Below are 16444 nucleotides of genomic sequence, written 5' to 3'. Positions count from 1 at the left end.
CAGACTTTTGATTCTACTAAATCTACCTATATCTAAACAGCTCATCCCACTGATAACATGTAATGACATTATCATACGAGGGCCTTAAGCTGTCTTTCAGCTGGATGTGGAGTTGCATTAGTGTGTATGTGACTTTGCTCCTATCTTTTATATGATATAGTGTATTTTTGTTCTTATACAACTCTTGTATTTGTCACCAAGCTGCCTTCTGATCCTCTTGCAAACACATTTGTAGATAAAGGTGGTCTATGATAGTGAAATCCCTTTCATTAGTTGCTGCAGTGCTGTGACCAGCAGCATTCATTAGGACTAAATAAAATGCCTAACCAGATACATAAATAGGTTGTTTCTTGAATAGTAACGTCTTGTACAGAAGGCTCTGAAAGAGACGTACAGTAAAAATGGGCCCCAAGTAAAAGGATGTGTTATCAATGGTATTGTTTCTAAAGCAGCGGGAAGATATTAGCGAGGAAATCAGAACTGGAGGTCATTAGAGAAATGTTTGCATCTTCAAAATGCATTGAAAAACCAGGCCAGAGCGTTTTCAGATATTAGATATGCATGCTGTGCACCGTGTCCTTCAATGCTCTGCTGGCTTTCAGTCTCATTTATAGTTGAAATTATTAAATTCTGTGCACCAGCAAGTAAATTCTAACAATCGTGCAGAGCTAATAGAATCTTTTTCAGCAGTGTTGGGTGGAAAGAAGCAGAGTTTTACCTTTACTGGAGGTTTATTTTTTTGTAGCAGTATGAGCCAAGAGAGATGCAAATCTGCAATTAACTGAGACAACTGTTTTTAATTCATTCTTAATTTAATGACTTGAATGCACCACCATGCTTTCTTTGATGCATATATCAGACAAAAGAGCATAGGTCCAGCTTTTATGTTTTACTGGCTCACCTCCAGGCTTTCACTCACATTCCTGTTTGTGAACTGACGGCACTCCTGTCATATTGTGTCTGACAGCCACTCTCTGGATCCTCGGGGATAACATATTGTGGCCGGGCCACTTTGCCTTTGGATGTACATTTATAAAATGACTGACATCCAAACAACACACGTGCCCCACAGTACGCAGAGGTTACACGCGATAAGCAAATATACTCTTTATTTCTGTTTCATTTACAGATCTTCTATTTATCAATCCGAAAAGAAAAATGTGCTCCTTTGGTTTCAGCTCATCTGTTTGTCGGATGCTGTGGCATGATCATCAGTCTTGTGGAGATAGCTTGTGGACTGATGCAGAAAATATATTGAAATAGGTTGGATTGATAGAGATGTTCAGAAAAGAGAGAAACCCACCTTTCCATTTCCCTTTTTCATTTGCGTTATCGTAGGTGTTTTGTTATGGAACATACATACTGCAGGAAGCTTCATGATCACATTTACAGTATCTCATGTTTCCTCTGGTGTTCACTTACAAGGCATAAAAAAAACAACACATTGTTTTCCCCTTGGACTGCCATCATCTATTAAAACAGTTCTTTTTTCAGCCTGCCTTTGCCTGGCGCATGTTGCCCCCCTCTCCTCTTTCTCTGAGACCCAGTGAACATGGTCCCTTCTGCTGTCACTTTCAGCACACTTTACCCCGCTCCCCTATTTGAAGTTCTGTCATTGCCAGGCTTTGAACTGCCATGTGAGTTTTACCCTGCACAATGCTTGTCTCCAGAGCTTCGTCTGGTGTGAAATTGTCAGAGCAATAGGCCACATTTCAACACAGGGGTTTTTGTACCCTGTGTAATGCAGAAAGCCTGTCAATGGACTGGACACATTCAAGCATGCTCGACAACATCCTGTTTTATTGTTTAGTGCTGCTACCTATGATGCAGCCAGCCACAATTTATCATTTTTGTCCCATTCAAGATGACGATGTCACCCTAAAAACATAACCTGTTTCCAGTGATTTAAAGGTGTACTATGCAGGATTGTTAGTTATTGTTTGTGAACACGTTTACCAACAAAAGTGAAAGTAAAAATCAACCCTAAATTAACCCCCAGACTTCTCATTTGGTGTTTTGCCCTGCCGTATTTGCATTTTTTCAGCCCTGTGTCCCTTGGATGTCTGCTGCTTATGGTCTGGCACCTCGTTACTTTTTTGTAAAACCATGACCTCAAGAAACAATTAGTATATACAGGCAGAGAGCAGAGTTTCTGCAGAAAAATACACCACCAACACTTATAGTTGGTCATAAGTGATGAATAAGAGGGATTACTTCTGTTTAAGTCTATAAATATCAGTTGTTTTTTTTTTGTTTTTGTTTTTTTCAGGAAAACACTGCAAAGTGTAATTTAAAGTAAAAAAAATAAATAAATATAATAATGTAAAAATATTTTTTAATTTTATGCTACATACACTTTGTCAAATATAATATGACATTATGTTCTTTTAACTCTACATTATGTATTCGATAAACAAAACATATGATTTATTCATAAAATATGATGTATTTTTATTGACTTAACCTCAAAGCAGGGTATAAACATTTGAAAATAACCTTCACTTTGTCCAGCTACAATATTAAAATGCAGTTCACATCTTAATTTACCAGTAGTAATAATTTCACAATATCATATACTTGTTATTATATTCGCAGATGCTTTTGACACCCAGCTGTCCATAGCTAAAAATGCTATTTACAACCAGGTATAAATTCCTGGCATCCTAGCAATGTCAAAATATGATGTTAACAAGAACAGGTCTACTCAGCTTTTCTGCTATAGTTTACGTACAAAGCAGCACAGTGCATTCAGCTGCTTTATACATCCTAAAAAATTCAAATAGTCTACTAAGTCTAAAAATATTAAGCCAATGTTGACTTGCGCAAGACCCGAAGCCCAGTCTCTTGCAAGAAAGTCCTGTGCATGAGCCATCCACCCACCACATCTCACTCCTTTCATGGACTGTGTAGCTCTTAATACTACGTCACATGACTTTCTGGCAGTACTTTTGTGAGTTATTTTCTGCTAAATTGTCCACTTTAACTTTATCTGAGATTGGCTAGAACTAATCCTTGCCATGGCCTCTTTGCCTTAATTCTAACCACTTCTGACAAGTACTAGCAAATTACAGCATGCAGTGGGATCCATAATAATGCGTCATGGGTGTAAATAGCTGAAGGACGGCTGTTTAATTATTCTCACCCAGGTGCAAATAGACAATAATATCACAATATGCACAATGAGTATTTGTACTTTGTACTTGTATTTGAGTTTGAATGTGTTTTTTTCCCTTTCCTTTCCAGGCGTCTTTGGCTTTCCATTCATTTCTTTCAGAATGAAAATCAATACACAGGCTCCCGACAGGCTCTTGATTTGTGTTCTCTATCACAGTGTCTGTGATCAAGTCCTCATTCATTTTTGTCAAAGTTACACTATTGTTTTAGGGTAATTCACCACTTTTCAAATGAATATTAATGCACCTAAACTGCATTATCATACAGCAGTATAGTAGCTTTTACAAGAAGAATGTAGACTTGATGTTCAATGTAATGACCATAAGCCTCAAGCCAGTTTCAACAGCCTGCTTATTGATTTTCATACTGTACAGAAATGAGTATAAACTATTGATTGCCTGGAACAACAGCATCCAAACATGGACAGCAAAAACGTGAAGTATACATGATTCGTAGTTAAAGCTGCACTACATGCATATTTTTCTACCACCAATGGATCAAATAGCTATGTGTAATTTGAAAGGGTTCACCCAAAAATGCAGTTTCCCTCAGCTATTGGCACTTTAGCCCCCTTCAGCTAACTGTTTTGGTTTTCAGGCCTCCAAATTCTGCTCTCAATCTCATTTTAAACGGCAGGCAGCTGTTTTCCGCAAAACATCTGTGATAAAATCACTGTACCTGCCCAGCTACAAATTACATACAGACAAAATTAGCAGGTAGCTGGTCAAAGTAGTGGAGCATTTAGCAGCTTAACAGCAGGATATTCACCTCACACATTGGTGGAGACCAAAACAGAGCTAAAAGAGAGAGAGCATTGGACTTACATTTACATAACACAACTAAATGAGCAATAGTTTGCTCCAAAAAATTGGCCTTAATGCAGCACGTCCTTTTGTCTGCATGTATTGTATATTATCTGTGTGCATTCAACTTTTGCTTTTAATGTGTGGACAGTAGTTTTTTCTCAGTATATGATGTATTTTATTGTATGTATGGAATCAATGTATACATAGCCTACCTTTGTTTTGTTCTTGGGCAGGTCGACACTGAAAAAGAGATTTTTATTTCAGTTGGTTTTTATCTGGTTAAATAAAAGGGTAAATAAAGGAAATTGAATAAAAATATCCTTAACAGCTTTGACAGCTCGGCGTTTACAGCTTGTTTCAAAGCCCCATAGTGTAAAAAAAAAATCAATGAATGCAATGAAACTGCTGAAACTTTCAAAAACATTGCATATTTTTTTAATGCAGGATTTCATCTTGTGATGGACTAATATTACATTATTATATTTCTACTTTTACTACAGTTACCTGAATTTTGGTCAATAGATGTTTGCTTTATCTGTAGCTGCCCAGCCAACAAACATAAGCCAATGTTTTACTAATGTTGGTTTTGTTCCTCTGAGATAGCTCTGGGTCCGATGCTCTGATGCTTTTGTACATCAGGCTCATACTCTGGCCATGAAGCATCCACTCAAGGTCTTCAGTTGGCTATAGCTGTGCTTGTTAGCCTACTAACAACAGCAGTTGTAGTGTCTGGTAATGACTGGGACCTCTATGAGTCTCCAGTTGATGAAACCAACTAAGCCCTGTGCAGGAGTCCACTTGTTAGGAGAGACCCTGGGGAAAGATTTTTAGTTACTGCAGTGATGGCACAGCGCCTGTCTCCATAATAGCTGGGTGGGCTGCTGGTGAGAATTTTGCGGCTTGAAGTGCCACCAAATACACACTCTCTGCTTTGTTTCCCCCTGAGCACTGAGCAAACATGCTGTCTGCTGTATACCTGCAGTGGCTTTCCCTCCTGGCTACAAAGGTTTCTGGGAGTTGTAATGCTACCTTGGCTGAGGATTTTATTTGTGTAGTAATGCGAGGAATACTGTATCTTCAAAATACTTTGATCCTAAAATATGCTGCGTTGATGATAAGGAAGGAAGTTAATTGAATCCCTTAATATTTTTGCCAATCTCTGCTGGCACTCTCTCAAAGATCCAGGCTGTGCACCTCATTTGAACTGTGAAACTTTATCATTTATGCACAGTGCTCAATGTTTACAAGTGGCGATGAAACGAGGGCACCCCGAGCTCAGAGACTAGGTCCAAATGTTTCAATTTCACCGCAACATAAGCAATTAGAGAAGCGCTTAATAGTGTGCTCCTCGGTTTCTCTCTCTCTCTCTCTCTCTCTCTCTCTCTCTCTCTTTATCTGTGGATCTCCCTTATCCCTCGTGCCAGCGGGAGATGAATATGTCTTCGATGTCCTTGGATTCCTGTCTTGTAAACACCATAGGCGGTGAGCACTGTTTACCGGTGTGCATGGCAGGCAAACAGCCGGCTCCGTCTCCTGCACAGTTCGTCCCGTGGGGGCAAACTCACCTTGTTACCCTTTTAATTAGTAGGAGCAGTTAATAGTGCCGGCCACTTCTGCCGCCTCAGCACTCTGCTCTGACTTCAAGAATCCCTCCAATCGATAGGAGGAGTCCGACTGAGACAGGGTAGTCGAGGGAGAGGTGGGGGTCCTATTGAGAGAGCAGCTCAGGTACATTCATGATGTTTTTGGGAGAGAAATCAAACAACATACTATTTTCTTTGAAGGAACCTTTGGGGCAAGTGTATCAATATCTATTCTTTCTTTTTTTTCTCCTTGTACATTTGAAGGGATAACAAGGTCTCTGGGTTCCTCATGCACATTCCCTCTCCCGGTTTCTCCTCTCCCACATTTCCTCCCCTTAAAAATGAATGTAATCAAAAAGCTAAGGGTTTGCTCACCAGATTCTGTTGTGCCCTTATAAGCTTTTATCCCTTCCAACAGCTCGCCCCCCATGCTCATTTCTTTTCTTGTTTTGATTTAAAGATGCAGTGGAAGTACTTAGCATTTAGATGACATGCTGCCGGAGAGGTGTGATGGATCAGCGCCTCTTCAGAGGACTGAATTTCATCGACAGTGCCTGGGCTGTTCGGCCGTTCGGCCGTTCGGGCAGACAGAGCGACAGATCGCAGGACGACAGGCCGGGCGGGCAGCAGAATACCAAGTCCACTTTGCTGCTGCAGATAGCCTGGCACAGCCGAGAGGAGAGCAGCGGCTGCTGGGAATGCCAATGCACTGCCCAGACAGCCGTCTCGCCTTGGCTCCTCTGATTGGCTAAACAGACCATTAGCTTCCTGATTATGATTAGCCGAGTCATTATCTACACAAAAGTGGCTCATTCACCAATATTAAGAAGGCAAGGGAGCTGTTTTCTTCCTCCGGTCAAGGGGAAAACAGCGTGTTTTCATGTGTTCTCCTAAAGATGGATGTAGGAGGCAAGAAGTTGTTGTTCACAGAGAAACAAAGTGGAACACTGTTTATCACCCTGCCCTACAGCTAATGTGATAAAAATTTTCTATCTGTGTGATGCCATTGATGGAAGAAAGGAAAGGTCTCTCAATCGTTAACGCGGATGATGAGGTGGCCATTACTCGCTCGTATTTTCTGGTCGAGGAGAGAAGTGGCGTCCTCAGAGGTCATAAAAACTGGGAGAGAACAAAATAACCTTCAGCTTCCATCGTCTTGCCTTAGATATAATTGGAAGACATGCCATCTGTGCTTTTAAATGGACATATGCTGCTCTGCGTCTAAGGCCAATGTGCTGAGGGAAAGTTGAATAAAACGTTAGTGAAGGCTGGCCCTCTGTTCCTCCGATTCTGACCTTCTGATTTTCTTTTCCAGCCTTTGCCCAAGGAGCCATCGTAGGATGCAGAGAAAACAGCAAGTATGTGAGTTTTTTAATGATGTATTCTATTCTAATTTGCATATGGAGTGTACAACCCAGCTTCCGTTCACCGTGACATACAAGCAACCAAAGACATTTGGGTTTTTGCATCTTTTTGAAAGCAGAAATAATAACTCTTAAGGGAAACTTGATGAACAGCAGAGTCCATGCCTTGATTCAAAGTTATACAAAGGTTCAGTGTAGCTCAGACCCTGAATGAATCAGCCATTGGTGAGTATTCATTATGTATTTTTTTAGTGCTGCTCTCACCACTGAGCTTAGATAAAGATCATCCAGGACTTGGTGAAGATACAATGGAATCTCCCATTTCTCAGGATGCAGTCACTTTGATGCTGCAAAAAAGGGAAATCAAAGGGTTTTATTGGAAGTTTTGAAATTCATAATGAGGGAAACTAAAAAGCCCCACTGTGGTTACATCAAAGGAAAAGGCTACTTCAAGTGTCCAGGCTTCCTTTTAGGACAAAGGTAGAAAACTGATAATGAACGGAAGGATGTTCTTGACAAAAGCAATAACCAAAAGAAAAAGCTACATTTTATAAATCCTTCTCTAAATGCCCTGGTAAGAGACTCCTAAGACTTGGCTGCGTGCCTTACATTCCTCCAAGCGGATATTAAAAGTCGGCAGGTAAACTAGAGTCGGGAGCAGGCTAGCCTGACTCCTCTGGCAGGTTAACTTTACTTCTGCAAACATTTTTATTTTCTCTAAAAGACTAGGAAATCTAAAGATTAAACTAAATTCCTCTCCCAAGAACATTGACCAAGTATCTGCGGAGCTTTTATATTCTGCAAAACCACAGGCATTTGGAATCTGCATGGTTTATGTCTCCTAGCCAATATTCTAAGATTGATTTTCCCTCTTCCACCGAGAAAACAAAATGAATCACGCACAATTACCAAGGACAGGGAGAAAAGGGGAATTGGGGGCGTCATAAATATTTATTTGCCAGCCCTGGGAATTTGTGCAATTCTGTGTGGATTTGCCAACTCATATTTAAGTGTCTGAATGATTTATATGGGCAGTCCTGGGTGTCACATTTGTCCACTGTCACCGTGAATCATTTATGTATTAACATTTATGGATTTATCCATATAACATATTCATGGCAGAGTTCTATTATCATTCAAATGGGTTTCTTGATCAAATGATTGGCTAAATTAAGTCATTAGCTACAGAGTTTCATTGGAGGTGAAATGTATTCCATGTGGAGAGGAATATATTAGTACATACACGTATAGACCAATCCCTTTACAGAATCAATCATGAAATTTGCTTTGTTAAGGCTCAAATAAAGCCTCTTTCAGACATCTAATACATAAAATTTCTGCATTTATGTATCTGTTTGAGTAATGGCTTTTTGTCAATCAAACATGTCCGTTATGAAAATGTTCAGCATTATTCAGATCCTTATGGAAAGGCCATCATGCACGCCCCATGTTTGGCACCTCAGCTGCAACGGGCACAACAAAAAACAGCAGTGAGTTCAAAAGTAATATCAAGGAGGAAAAGTGTTTTTTTGTTTTCATTACAGAACATCATGAGTGTTAGGGATGCTCAGCATCTTCTCACAGTGAGGACCCTTATAGTATTTGTCATCGGTTCCTTCATTTATTAAAGTTCACATTACAAGAGGTGAAATGTGCCAAAAGTAGAACTCTGCTTCCTTTTTTAAAATATCCAACGGTGCATGAGCAGTGTATGATAAGACATTAATTTGGGGCTCTCATTTAATTCTTAATTTGCTCACATGCTGTATGTAAAGAGTTTTGTTTGAGCCGGCTCAAATGAAAATTGAAAATACAGGGAGGGGGTGCTGGACTTATTAATACTGTGTTATTGTTTTTTTTCTGGTCCTGCATCATGAGGGTAAAAAAAAACAATAATATCCTCAACAGCTTTAAATTGGCTCATTCAGTGTTTTGTGGTTTATTGAACTGAATTTATTTTTGATATTAAAAAACAGATGAGGAAGCACTTATTGAATCTGACAGTAATCTGACACAAAACAGGTGGTTCTGTTGTACAAGTATGCAATCAGTGGTTACCAAAAAGGGAAATAAACTCCCCCAAAAAGTTGACGCACTCTGCTTCACTGTGGTACAACAAATAAAAAAACATTTATTAAAGTGGATTTTGTTTTCTTTGTGTTCAGGAAATACTAATAAAGTGATTTAATACATTTATTACCTCTCTCTCTCGCATGAAAGCTGAATGTTTAGGAAAACTTCAACCCCCAAAATGACAATTTGCATATCAGTAAGTCACCCCGTGTTACATTGAATTTGTGAAGAAAACTTTGTTTTTCTCATATGCCTCCACAGTGAACAGAGAATCCAAAGTTGAAGTCATACAGTAGGGGTCCACTAACTATAACAGAACTGTATCAGAACATTTACAAACTATGAGTTCTCATGCAGTGTAATCCAAGTCTCATTTATCCACTCATATACTCAGTCCTTTTTTCAAACAGACAGCCCTTTCTGACAGGGAACTGAAATAGAAGCAAAACTTATTGATGCTCTCTTCAAAGTCAGACTTTATTCACAAATATAGTAATTTTACCTTGCTAAACATGAGACCTGCTGGTCTACCACTGCCGCAATCTGTAGTTTATTTATGTTATTTTCTGACTTTGGTGAATCTGAGCTAACCTTTAAAAACACCAAAGTAACACAATAACACAAACTAAGTAACCAACGGAGGCAGTAGACCAGTAGCTCCTGCATTCAGTTGGGTAAAATTGCTGTTTTTCTCACCGGAGTCTGGCTTTGAAGAGGGTATAGATAACTTTCACTGTCATTTTAGCTATCCATCAGAGAGACATGTCTGACAGTAAGGTAATGTAATGTGTATGGGAAGTACATACGTACATATGACTGAACAAATGAGACTTGGATTATATTGCATGAGGTGTGTGATAGTTTTTAAACATATATTTTTTACAGTTTTGCTGACTTCAGTTCATCAAGAATTTTCGCTGTTTTTGGATTCTTTGTTCATCATGGAGGCCCACAAGAGAAACAAAGTTTTCTTCACAAATCCATTGTAAGATGGGGTGAGCAATAGATATACAAATGGTCATCTGGGGAGGGTAAGAATTCCATTAATCACTGTGAACATATAACCGTATTTTGTGTCGCAGTTGCCTTTGTGTTCATGTGGTGGTATTGAATTCAGAGTTGTCTTGCATAAAATGTTACGGAAATGTTAACTACGTCTGACCTGCTTTCCAGCGGGACTTTTACATAAAAGTGACTCTGGGCCTTATTCAGATATTAGACATGGAAAATTGTTGGCACAATTATGTAACAGGTTTGTTTCAGAAAGAAGCTCATGAAACAACTGTGTGTTGTAATTATTTTCTTATCCGTTCTTCCATAGGTTCATAGACATCCACGCTACAAACGGAATTGAGGCCAGTCACTTCACCAAAACATTGTGTCCATTCACCAACGAGACTCCCAGACTTAACAACAGGTTTGAAAAAAAATAAAAAATAATAATCCAGAGCTTCTCCAAGCACCACAGTGAAAGACTCTCAGCACACTTCTGAGAACTCTGAGAAGTCTCAAGTGAGCAGCATGGTACACCGTCGGCATTGAATCTTCATAGAACAAAATCCCTGTGAGGAAGATTTATCAACAGGGCAGTGGAATATTCATTGAAGTACATTACCGTTTTTCTTTTTGTCCTTGTTATCCAACATCGGGTCTGCAGGGGAAGGCTCCTTGAAGGTTTTTTTGTACCTTTGTGGCTTGATTTAGACTTGTCAGAAGGTCTTTCAGAAGTCGGCCCCTTCATCTTCTTTACTATCCCCGTTATGAAGCTGTCCAAGGGTTATATTCCAGCCAAGTTTCTTTAATGACAGCTCACTGCTAAGGACTCGTGACTTTACGGAGTGTCCACTGGATTCTTCTCTCATTTGGTTGGGTGAAACTTTACGTCTCCAAAATCTCTGCATACACAGGACGGACGTTGTAAAAAAAAACAGACAAAAAAAAACAAAAAACGCATGAAAGTCTTTTGGAATGTCACAGGAGACGTCAGAGATGAGTTGACTGTCTTTACTCAATGACTGAAGGTCATGATGATGAAATGCGGACAATTTGGACAACTTAGCTTATAACTTATGTTTTTTATGTGGTGCCAACATAGACTAGAAGAGTAGTTTTTGTCAATGAACCTCACACATCTTGTACACACCACTGGGAGCATTTAGCAGATGTGGACCCCTGGCTCATTTTAATGGTCTATACTGTGTGTGTGTGTGTGTGTGTGTGTGTGTGTGCGCATGTTTGCATCTCTCCATGTGTGCATACAGTATGTGTGTGTATGCTTGTGTGCTTGTGTGTGAGTGTGTGCACATCCAGAGAGATACACTGTGAAATAAGTCATATCCGATGCATTATTCATACTCTTGTATATTTTTGGGACACGCCCAGACCAGAGCTCACCATCTGGCAAGAGAAGCATTTGTGATTTTACAGATGTTGGATCTCATTTGAATCTTCTCGGATGAATCCTGGGTTTGCCTTTTCTTTTCTTTCGTGTCTTTTCTTTAGTACATAGAGATATTTATATTGGGGGAAATATTATTGAAACTGGGGACAGATCTGCAGTGTGTCACATAAGTTAAATTCTGTAATTAAAATCAATTCATGCGTGATTAAATGTATTCAGAATCCTTGTCTAAATCAACTATATTTTGATATGAAATGTTTTGGCCAGCTGGACGTGCTATTTGCTGATTTCAGATGCTTGATATATTTGAAACTATGTATATATATATATATTCAATCAATGTATTTTATGTTCTGTGGGTCTCATTCCAAGAGGAGGTAAACTAAAGGAGGAGCACAAGAGGCATTCTTTCAAGAGAAGTACAAAAGGTGGACACAATAATACGAACACCAGTGAGATATTTCAAAACCACAGAACAAAATGAAACACAACCCAAATACCACAACGTAACAATAATAACCTAATTGCTGCAGGGTGATTGCAATAGATTGCATAATATTGTACAGGTGTTCCTGTTATTGCGTCTACCCCCTGTTTTTTCATTTCTTTGTACTAAAGAATCCTGTACATCTCCATCTTAATGTATGCATTTGAGGATATAAAGAGAGCGTCCGCTCCCGGGAGCTGCGGAGTGTGTATTTGGTGTGTGTGTGTGTGAGTGTTTTCCGGGTCAACAGTGGTCTCTGTAGTGAGAAAATACCAATTTCCACCTGATCCCATACTTTTGATTTCATGCTGCCTTTATTCATCGCTTCTTTGGTTCGCACTCACCGTAAATAAATTGTCCGTTTGATTTGAGTCACTGTCAATGCAGGAACTGACGCCGCAGTTGCACTCAGTGGGGCAGTGGCAGAGTAGATCTTGATTTTAGCAAAAATCTAAATAAGAACAAAAACAACAAATATCTAGACCTCTACTTGTAAATTGGTCTAAAAATGTCAGCATTGGTTGTGCATTTTCACCAGCACATATCGTCAAACTATGTTCTCCAAGTCCTAGCACTGAGCCGCTGACTCTCAAGCTCTGCTGCATGGTGATGGAGGGGTTATCTAGGGCCCCGAGCTGAGGGAGAGTCCTGATATTGTCAGGGCCTTAAATGCCTTTTGTGGTCCTCAAATGTCTATATATAAATATTTCATACTTTTATTTCACACTGTCCCTGTTTTGAAAGAAAACTACAATACTACAGTCCAATTATTTCCCAAACAGGGACATGGCAACAGTATGTGAGACAAACGGGAACAATAAAAAAACAAAGTTTTTCTGTGAAGACTAAATGAAACTGGGTAACACTTTCTATGAAGCCTTTGTGTATGATGTATTATAATGCAGTCTACTGCATAATGCATTATAACAGCAGAATATTACACTGCAGAAGTTGACGCATGCTCTCATGTGAGGGAGAATGCACCATACACTCAAAGAAATGATATGAGGTCTATTTTGTCAGGTTTTCGTACTTAAATTACATACAAAATTTCCATCAAACATAAACTTTATTAGAGTAAATTAGATAACATCTATGCACTATAGTTACATCAATTTTTATAGTCTATTAATTTGATTTGACAGACTATGAAAATTAATGTCACTATAGTGCATAGATGTTATCTAATTTACTCCAATAAAGTTTATGTAGATACTGTTAAATTCTGTATATTTCATATATGTCTAATTATTTGAATTAAGTTTATGGAAATTACCATTAAATTTTGTGAATTTCAAATATGTTGAATTAATTAAATTAGGTTTAACTTATTATTGTTAATAAAGTCTGTGTATTTCAAATATGTTGATGAGCATCAGTATATTTGAAATACACACAATTTATTAACAGTAATTACAGTAAGAAAACATTAAACATTATTTTAACTATGTTGGGAGCCATTTGTAGTCATCACAAACCAGCAGTTTTAAATAATAATTTAGGAAAGTGATGAGGGTGCTATGAAATTATTGTTTACCAATGCCACTTAATATGTTATAATGGCTGATACATTGTCATAGTTGCTTATAATCACTTGACCCGATATGCATTGAAAAGTTACAAAGTTTTATGAACACCATGATGCTTTCTGTAATGCTTTAATTTACAGTTCCATAATTTTCTGAGAAACGCTTTTGAAATAATTACTGATGAAACAGAAACACTGTTCAATTGGATCACTTTATTCATCCTGACTAGTTGTTGACATAGCATAACCTTGAGTCTTTTACTCGGAGCACATCAGGTCAGGTGACAGTGTAGAAATTGTAAATTAATCTACATGGTAGCATACAATTCAGTATATATGGAAAGTTATGTTTATGATAATAAATTAATGATGAATACATTTTTATTTTGGTTTACAACTATGCAGCTTTCAAAGAAATCCCTCCTGAAACCAATAACTGATGATAAAATCAACACAACCAAGTAAACCCTAATGACTCTCAGAACTATCTATTTTCTTCCTGCATTTAATACCAAGTTACAGACCTCTTCCCAGGAAACCTTGAAGAAATCATTAATAACAGGCCTGTAAAATAAAGCGCCACCATGCTTTCTATAGCCATTATTCTGTGTTCTTCTCCTTGACAGTGTCTGTACATAATAGAATATAATAGAAATGAGTAATATTTGCTGTAAGAAAGGTAAAAATGGTGAAAATAGCCCAACATGCAGCATCATCAAGAATATTATGTGCTCCAGTTGGCTGCAGAGACTCTGAGACGTGTGGTTTCTGCGGTTGCTGCCGAGCCAGTGTTCCCACTCAACTCCCACTCAGTCAGAGATGTTCTTTCAACGAGGCCCTGCTGCTGCTCCCTTCCATTTTCAATGTCTGTCTTGCTGTCTCAGGGTTTTGAATGTGGGTTACTGTCAGGATCAACAAATGGTACGAAGGTGGTATCCGGCCGCCTGCCATCTTTGGTGCTGCACTGTAGCTATGTTTGCAGAAACCCTTACTTTACCAGAAGTAGACAATGAGCTTTCCTGAAGATGTTATGGTAAACTATAGCTGCACTCTATGTACTCTGATTGTAGGAAGAACCATAATGTTCGTCAGACCTTATTATCTCTAATGCAAATATGGCACTTTAGTCTAAGCTGTTGTGATACTTGACCTTATTATTATGATCATTCTTATGATGCCTTATGACCTTTGTTAGTTATAGGTTGTAAAGGTGTATAGAAAATCTTATGATGCACTCTAAATATTATAACATATTAGTGTAGGCTGTACACTGTAGGTATCAGACACTGCCCAGCAAACATGACATCGAATGACCATTGTTTCAACATCCAATCAAGACGTCCCACAATGGTTCAAAAATAGTCCCAAAGTGAAAGTTGTGCAGACGTCTGTGACATTACCTGGCGATCAGCCGGCCCCCTTTCCTGAGCGCCCTGGCAATATCGAAATATGACGCTATCGCAGCAGAATAATAAAGCAATGTTGACCAACACAGGACTCACAGCCCAGTCAGCTGAGTGGAAGCTCTGTACTGTATCCATTCATCCACCACAACTCTCTGCTGAGGTGGACTTTGTTGCTCTTTATACTGCGTCACCTGAGTATTTGGCAGTAATCCCTAAAGGTTACTTCCCCCATGTGCAATCAAAGACAGCTTAGATAAAGACTTCTGGCTCTTACAAACATCACAGGCCTAAAATGATGAGACAGGAATATTATTTACATGTATATATATACATATTTGGACATGGAGTGGACATCACGGTGTGGCCATCGGTTCACAACCATTTCACAGTCAAACAAATCTTCATAGCACTATTATGATCAGTATGCCCTTGTTTGTAAGAGAGAATCTGACTGGACCATTATTGCACGTGAAAATAGCGTCACCATCTTGCTGCCTGCCTCATAACCGCCTTTGGCATCCTACCGGGACCATTTTTGGCCAGGGACACAATGTCTGACCAGTGTTTGCTGGTTACGGGCTTCATGTAAATTTTTACCAGAGAAAAACCTCCCCACACAGATTATCCCCAGAGTACTAGAAGAGAAAATATGATTACAATTGCCAATTAACATTTGCAATCGGGAATGTGTCCAGTAACTGATGAATAAAAGAGTGTGTGGAAATGTATTTGAGTTGTGGATGGACACACACAGAGTAAATGGTTGTGTGGGAGAATAAGAGGGTCTACAAGTCAACACCTATGTATGAGAGCTATCTTTCTGAGCTACACATCTCAGGTTTATGAAGAAACTTCAGTTTGTGTCAGTGTCAATCCGAGATAGCAACAACCATCACGCAACATAATAACACCTGACGCTCGATCAGTTCCAGTCTTACAGGCCGCTTTTCTGTTTTCAAAAAGTAATTGTGTCTGCACTTGTGGGATATCTCTCCCCTCTTCAATAAAAGCTTCAGGTGCAGGATGGACAAGTGTTGCAGCACTGTAGGCCTTTGTCATTGTATTTCTGTTTTGCCACTGAGTCCTCCACATCCACAATAGATCCCTGGCCGAGCCTAATGAGACACAAACACACCCCCGAGGCTCAGACTGACTTGCTAAACACAGCGTTGTCGAACAGCGCCGCAGTGTAGCGAATTAGCATTTATGCCCACATAAAAATCCATTTACTGATCCATTAGCTTAGCATAGTGCTAATGAGATGCTGTTGATGACTCGCGAGGGACTTCAGTTAGCAGGCAAATCGTCATTAAAGGGAGACATGAACAGGGCAACAGCTTCATACATGTAAAGAGTACATGGCCTGGGCTGTAGAATACTAGAAAACTAAAAGTTACCCCTTTTAACTCTTTTCGACATTTTCTTTCATCTCTTCTAAAATGCTGCCCAGACACCTGCACGTTCTGTCTTGTGGGAAATGGAAGTGCTGCTGTCACATGAAATCTGTTGTACCATCCCTCAAACTAACAATGAGGAGGTGGCTGCACTCAACAATTACAACCTGTCCCAGATAAGCAGAGCAGCACTGGCTGCAGAAAACACTTCATCCTTGGTAAGTGAAA

The 16444-nt window shown here is 39.2% G+C and overlaps 1 protein-coding gene across 2 annotated transcripts in view; it reads left to right on the top strand.

Moving 5' to 3' along the window:
• tafa5l (TAFA chemokine like family member 5, like) overlaps nt 1-12192 on the top strand; it is a 68565-nt gene extending 56373 nt beyond the window's left edge. Inside the window, exons 4-5 of one of the 2 annotated variants that reach the window (XM_050065155.1) lie at nt 6879-6921; nt 10322-12192. In XM_050065155.1, coding sequence (XP_049921112.1) covers nt 6879-6902 — 24 coding nt within the window. In that variant the 3' untranslated portion in view covers nt 6903-6921; nt 10322-12192. Of the gene's footprint in view, nt 1-6878; nt 6926-10321 lie in introns of both variants that reach the window. The other variant, XM_050065156.1, reaches the window with a different exon arrangement.
• The last annotated feature ends 4252 nt before the right edge of the window (nt 12193-16444 follow it).

Source organism: Epinephelus moara, chromosome 16 (genome assembly GCF_006386435.1).
Source record: "Epinephelus moara isolate mb chromosome 16, YSFRI_EMoa_1.0, whole genome shotgun sequence".
NCBI lineage: Eukaryota > Metazoa > Chordata > Actinopteri > Perciformes > Serranidae > Epinephelus > Epinephelus moara.
Note: the sequence above shows the minus strand (reverse complement) of the source record. Positions and strands in the feature narration are given on the sequence as shown.